We start from the raw sequence: 7284 nt of genomic DNA, 5'->3' as shown, positions 1-7284 counted from the left end.
TTAAAAATTCTCTTCTACGAAATACACTGATTGTTTACCAGAGCCTTCCGAAAAGCTTTGAAGGAACTATCATGTCCACCGGTCAATCCCCTAGGACAAGTGCACACACAAACACAACCCTTGAAACAGAACGTCACAAACACAACACGTGCACACGGTTTGTATCATCAAACTCATCGACTTGTTAGTGTGAAATACATACCGTTCGATAATGTCATTTACAACTGAAACACACGCTGATGAGTTTATTCAAGTAACCGAGGGTTTGGAAATAGACGAACGGACAGAATGACCTAGCTCACATACTATGTACAAAACAACACGTACCTATTGTTCATCTCCACCAAAACCACGTGATTCCGTAAACCTGCCGACCGAAGAGAACGCGTAGGCAGGGAATGCCGCCGCAGACAGATATATAGGTTGTCAATGATGCATTTCCGATAAACCAACTTATTCACACATGGTCCAGAAAATTTATCGAACTCTGTATTTTCGCCCATGAGTATTTATTGTGCCTCGTTGTTGGTGATGGCCGGAGCCGACGGGGAAACACTGCAACAGATGCAGCAGGTGCTTCACATTCCTCCGAAGCTCAGATCCGATGCTGTTCATCAGTCCTATGGACCAATAATTTCCAAGTATTTCGAGGCGTCCAGTGACGTGGACTTGAATCTTGCTAATCGACTATTTCTTCTGCATTCGATCGATATACGTTCGGAATACAGTGCACGGATTGCCACGTGTTATAAGGCCTTAGTTGAGCTGGTAATCATTTTGCTCCAACATTCTCTCACTGTCATTTGCCATACAGCTAACCGAACTGCCGAATGTAGAGGCGAAAAGATGTCACATTAACGCCTGGGTTGCCGAAAATACGAAGGATAAAATAAGAGACCTGTTGCCGCCTAGCTTTCTCGACCAAAACTCGAAATTCTTGCTAATCAACGCGTTGTATTTTCGAGGTGAGTGTCTGTGATACCCAACTATGATCTGAACAAATTCATAGGCTCATGGGAGCATCAGTTTGATAAGAAAAAAACTCAAGAGAGTGATTTCCATTGTCTGAACGGGGAATCAATGAAAGTGCAAATGATGTATAAAAAATCGCGCTTCAATCTCGCCTATCTAGCAGAACTGGATTGTATGGCTATAAAACTTCCATTTCGGCGGAGCGAGTAAGTCTAATCACATAATAGACGGTTTATTCTTAAACCTATAGTAATTCCGAGTCGCAGTTTCCGTCAAACCAATCAATGTCGAAACCGGCATTTTTTCAATGGTGACGATTTTCTCCATGTTGCTCATTTCGCTCTTTGAGACGTTCAGTATTTACGCGTGAAGGTTATGAATGCACACCAAGTCTGAAACTGGATACTCGCGATACATTGGATATTATTCCAATATCATGATTTGTGTCTTCCATCAGTGCACGACAGACACGGCCAAACTATCCGAATACTGAGTTCACAGTTGAATGCACTTATATTAGGAAAAGTCTAGTAGCCGTACGGGATTAGATGTAACCTGTTTTGTGTGCCAAAGACGGGCCCGAAACCCTATATCTACTCAGACGGCTGTGAAATTATTGTGATTCATAAAACCTACAGACTTTAACACAGCTGATTTAGTCAGCGTCTATCTTGGATATTCCATAAAGTGCTCCAAAGACTGTCGGAGGATTTCGGTAAATCGCATGAGTGTCCGTTCTTAAAACAGTATTATGTTCAGAAGTAAGGCAGAAGGTTTTACATGCTTGCTCTCGTAAAGATCCACCTACATCTAATTAGGGTTCCCAGTTTGGGATCTCTATGTCCCAGCTTGAGCTACGATATGAGCAGTAGAATTCATCTGAATAAAAATTCGCACATATGCCTTTGGGTCCCGGCGCATTATTTGATGTTTGGCCCACACGCATTGATTGGTGATGTCTAGTGGCGATATTGATAGGGCTGAATTATCGGTTGCGTAACTCAGGGTCAGGTTAAACTCGAATCTCGCGAGCACGGGAGTGGGGTCACACATTCAAAATGCCAACTCGCCAGCTCAGGCCGATCAGGAATAGTCAATCAAAGAAATGGTTTAGCGAAAGGGATCCAACAAAACAGACATTGTGCGGTTAGGTTCTCCTGAATACATTGTGCAGCTCGTTAAGTTAATTCCACTCGACTGTTAAAATAACCGAGGGTCGACTGTGAAGAAACCAATAACAATTTTTGTTGAAGCCGTATCTGGCACATCGGCCGTCAGGATTCTTCGTCAAATAAATCGTCTCTCACAGTAAACACAGAGCCGACTACTACCGAAATCTACTGTTGACGTTTCACTCTTTTGTAGTAATCCTCTCATAAACTCATCTCTCTGAATGTATTTCTGGAGGTGTGAGTACCTCAGAATCATTTTGGAGGGCTAGTACATGTGCCCTCTATCTTCGCAGTATGGCACTCAAATAAATTACTCTTTCGTGACATAGAAACATCATCGTTGTATATTGTATATTTTGCATACTGTATATTTTCCGTAGGATTTTTTATTTCCAGCCAATATTAAAGAATCGGCTGTTACACAGGAGTACCCGGAAGCCTAGCATACATTAGTAGGAATACTAATGAATCACGCATTATTTTCCACTCAATTTATCCAACGGAAATTAGTCTAAATCATGCTCCATTCCTGTTTATTCCAGTTCCCAGAGTGAATGGGCCCTGTTGATTTTGTTGCCACACGAAAGGGCTGGTTTGCCGAAGCTTCTTTCCAAATTACGAGCACCAGGACAATTGGCGTCCGCAATGGGATGCAAGTTCTACATGGAAAACGCTCATCTGTATCTTCCGAAATTCAAGCTTGCAGATGAGCCCATGATAGATTTGAAGCCGATTTTATATGAATGTGAAATGAAGAAATTGTTCGAGGGAGCAGGCTTGTCCAGGTTGTCCAAATCGTTCTTGTCTGTGACCGATGCCTATCACAAAGCCGTGCTAGAGGCAAGTTTAATATATGAGAATTTATTCCAACCATCTGAGTAGTGTTCGGCCGTGTTGTCTATTATAATCAGTTAACCCAACAGGACTTCTTCATATCACTCAAATCATTTCAATAACCTATGCATGGTGTGCCATTATTCGGTGCAATGTTCAGCTAAACAATACCGTCCAGGAGCCCTGTTAACATTCGGCGAACGTACACCACAGTGTAACCAGAAGAAAGATTCCTCACAATTGATCGTTCTTTGCAAAAGTGAACAAAATGTTGGGCATTTGGAATTCCCACACAACAAAATGTGCATATGAACCAAGTTCATTTATATACACTGTTGTTCATTCATAGTGGTTTTTGTGCCCTGGCACACCTCATTATCTTAGAGACGATCAGTCCACTAATTTTGGGGCTTGAGTTTGTTTAGTATGCATCGTTCGCCAACACATGACCGCGTATCACGTGCGGATGTCTATTTCAGAGCCCATATTTTGACCACATCCCGCCATTCAACACCCCAGAAACGAGCAGGAGGAGCACATAATCCTATTCTTATTTTCTTTCTTTATTCAGCTCGATGAAGAAGGAGTGACAGCGGCTGCCGCGACATTATTCACTCAGAGTTTTAGTACTCGCTTGCCTGAGACAATTTCTGTCGACCACCCGTTCTTCTTCGCCCTCGTGTGTGATTCTGCGGTGCCCGTGTTTGTTGGACATGTTGTCGCACCAAACTGGGACTAATACACAGACAATTATGTTATTCCTGAACTTTTATCAAATGAATTTGTAATCTTTGCGTTTTCGCCCTCACCGACTGCAGCAATGCCGGATGCAGACTGATTTTTCTCGAAATTGTGTGCAAAATGCTGTGAGATGGAGTGACCCCATCCGTTGAGCTAGCACAGGAGGAGGGCCATCCTTTGGATACGGGTTGGCTGTTTTCGGGCGCAAATCATTTCACTCACGAAAATACAAGATAATAGGTGATTTGCTAACAACTCTACTGATTTTCTCACCTACTTGAATACGTCCATGACTAAATTAGAATCTAAACTAGCTGCGAAATGTAATGAATTGGATAAATACACCCAGGCCTGAGTTCGAAAATATTCCTTCTGTCGGTGTGGAACGCTCAGTATGATGGACAACTGTCAGTGAATCCTTTAAAAATATTGATTCATCTGATGGGTCGGTAATCTTCCTCCTTAGGGCCAAGACAGGATCTCAAACTAGGAGAATGCTTCCACACGGTAGCTGTCTTATCAGGTACACTTGTGCGATAGAACGCACCGGAGGTCGCCGATGTTTGGCTAGGGAATGTCTTTCTTTAGTGCCTGGCGATAAGTCGATGTAAGCTGAGGAATTTTAGTTATGGTCACAAAAGTGCGGAGAATAGGAATGTAACGCATATCGATGAATGAGAGTGTAATCCCTCCACCGTGCGAAATTTTGAATGTGCAGCTCAAATCCGTCGAAGCTTTCTGAGGATCTCAATTATGGATGAAAGCGAAGTAAATTCAGTTTACAATATGATTGTAATAAAGGCAGATTTATTAAGTGAGTGATCGTCCTAATGGTGGAAGTTCACTTTGGATTAATTACTAGACTCGCGCGACCAGGTTCAAAACTCAAGTTCACTATGGACTCATGCAGTCGATAGTTGATGAGACATTTGTGATCAGTGTGTCCAGCTCATCAAGCGACGTAAATTCGGTGAAATATTCATCGGCGAACTGACGGGTGAGGACTATTCCGTTGGACTGGTAGTATCTCGTGGACAGTTACTGCCAAGCAATCAGTCTAGCTGTTTCGGCCACAGCCCGTTTGAACTAGTGAAGTTGAAGACTGATGGGACCCAACAAATCTGTCGAAATATGATGCATTGCCCCAAGAAGGGGACGAGTAGTGCCGGCTATAGTTTAGCACAGACGTGTTGGTTTTGAAATGTCCATGCCAACCGTCGGCGTATTATCCGAAACCCGTTGCCTGATTGTCCAGTGTGTATAGCACAAGTTTAGTGACACTTGTGTCCGCGTTCACCTTCGTTACAAGGTACTCACGGATTATTAATCATAGTCGGTCAACATGATACTTAGAACACTTTCAAGGCCCGCCGTCCAATAACGATCAGTCGTTCGATCTCGGGTTAACTGGTCCATTCCATCCGAACATATGCTCGATTTCCGTTACTCTTCCAAATGCCAGTTACTAATCGGGCCTCTGTCGCTGATTGAAGTGTTGGCAGATTTGCTTTTAACACTAACCTGAGTTTTATCCCGCATTATCCCTTTCCCGCAAGTCACTTTATTGAATGAATAATTCACTTGACCGAAAAGCGGCTATTTTTTCTGCACAACAAGGGCATACCGCTTCGCATTAGCCTACGCTCAGTCCAGCATGCGGACAACGTTTCGTCGACGCCCTACGTGAGTTTGAGGCAGACGTCCGGTGACATATTGGGCATTCATATGTGCACTGAACACTCACCGTGTGCAGGCAGCTGCCTCACAGCTGTGAAGAACAATCTCTGGTACATAACCAGAAAAACACAGCACCACATTCGGGAATCCTAAACTGGTTAACCCGAGAAGGGATGTCAAACAGCTCAAGTGCCTTTTGGCCAACGACATCATAAAGTTCCAACTGGACTGCTGACACGCAAAATAGGCATACGATTGCATAGATCAATTATTGGACGATGCTGAGGTTTCATTTTTGCAGAAGTTTCGGGATCGCTACTGCAAAAATACCCAATGCAAAGAATTTTAGATTCCATAGAATTTCTTCCAACGTATATATGTATGCACATACGTGCATAAAACGAGGTGTTGGTGTGGCCGTTCTTGTCACATCATTTCAAACTGCAGAAAGCAGACGTCTTTCCTGTGGATCAACGAGTCTCGAATATCGTAGCAATGTAGAATGATGCTCACCCGAGTTAGGCCAGAGCTGCTTGACAAAATGAGGTAGAGCCCACAATGTAAAAACTCATAGGCCTCAAACTGCATACGGTCGTTTGTTTATAGGTAAATCTCGACTGATTCTACCAGTGCGTACGATTCGACGTTCAGCATCCTCCTAAGATTCTGCTGTTTCGACAGAATGGGATCCAGTATTTCGATTTAGTTTACCCAGTGTCAAATAAAAGTTCGCCGAATCAGCTGACGAGTATTCAGCAGTACTGATGCTTTGCGGTTTCGCAGATTGTTGGTAGACTGGGTGGGATTATTTGCTGTTAGTGCAGTGAATGTAAGGCCCACCGAACGAACCGCATGTACATTCGATTCATACTAACGGAAACACACGGGAATAAATTCGATTGGTACATTGTTTCACTGCACGTTCTCTCACTGTGAATGCTCATGCTCCTGATTATAACATGCCTGAAAGACCAGACTCAAAAGCTCTCCGGAGAATTTTCGACTTGCAACTCTTTCATAATTCCTGTGCCGTGTTTTATGAGTAGTATTATTCTGAGGAAAAGAAGACTGAAACTCGACTCGTCTTTATTGTTTTGCAGCCATTATCCCTCCTATACGTTTGTGTTTGCATTGAGGCTGCCCAGAGGGGTCGCAGTTGTGATCCGTTCATTTTAGGGAAAATGTATCTGCGTAATGTAATGCAGTTTGTACTACATATTGCACGTTTACTGTCTGGAAAATCCTAGGTCAGACACTTTCAAACAAATACACTAAAGATCAGGACGGTGAAAGTATTTTTCATTACCACTGTGATTCTCGCTATACTGGTGTACAAAGCACTCTGAGGTGAGATACCACAGCAATTCGTATTTGAACGCTAATTCTCATCATTCTGGTGTCCCCACAGACAATGTGCACTTCGATTGGGAAAGTACGCCGAAATAGCTAGCCTTCATAAAATGAAGTTTGGTGCTTACAAAGACAACCAAACAAAGAGTTACTATCAACTAACTGACATCGCACGTCTTTTTAAATCGTCATCGATGCAAAAGTAGTAAGCAAACTGTGCACTGCGTGGAATTGAGAACATTTTTGTTGTGTCACAGCATTAAATGTCGCTAACTGACCGGTGGTTGGTTCCAAGTCAGGATGCAGAAAGTACCCAAATCCGGGAGTAGCACCCGTTTCATTCAATTGTGGCAGCATGGAATTTTGTGTGGTGGTGAGATTTACGATACTGATGTTAGGTTGCATGAGATCCCATAATGTGGATAATTTGAGCAGGGCGATATCAAAGGTGCCTGTGTGATATGAAAATAAAATACAACTTGATGCGCGCAAACGAGAGTAAGTAAAGGAACAAAACAAACAAAACCAAATCATCCTA

The 7284-nt window shown here is 43.0% G+C and overlaps 1 protein-coding gene across 1 annotated transcript; it reads left to right on the top strand.

Annotated features, from left to right (window-relative positions):
• Nucleotides 1-307: 307 nt before the first annotated feature.
• On the top strand, nucleotides 308-3717 carry T265_10634 (hypothetical protein; the record flags this gene model as incomplete). The annotated part of the gene is made up of 6 exons (XM_009177064.1): nucleotides 308-387; nucleotides 473-641; nucleotides 815-965; nucleotides 1010-1178; nucleotides 2687-2975; nucleotides 3550-3717. 6 exons carry the CDS (start codon nucleotides 308-310, stop codon nucleotides 3715-3717), a joined length of 1026 nt encoding a protein of 341 aa, XP_009175328.1.
• Nucleotides 3718-7284: the final 3567 nt, after the last annotated feature.

This window comes from Opisthorchis viverrini (assembly GCF_000715545.1).
Source record: "Opisthorchis viverrini unplaced genomic scaffold opera_v5_400, whole genome shotgun sequence".
In the NCBI taxonomy this organism is placed as follows: domain Eukaryota; kingdom Metazoa; phylum Platyhelminthes; class Trematoda; order Opisthorchiida; family Opisthorchiidae; genus Opisthorchis; species Opisthorchis viverrini.
This window is presented reverse-complemented; position numbering and strand designations above follow the sequence as displayed.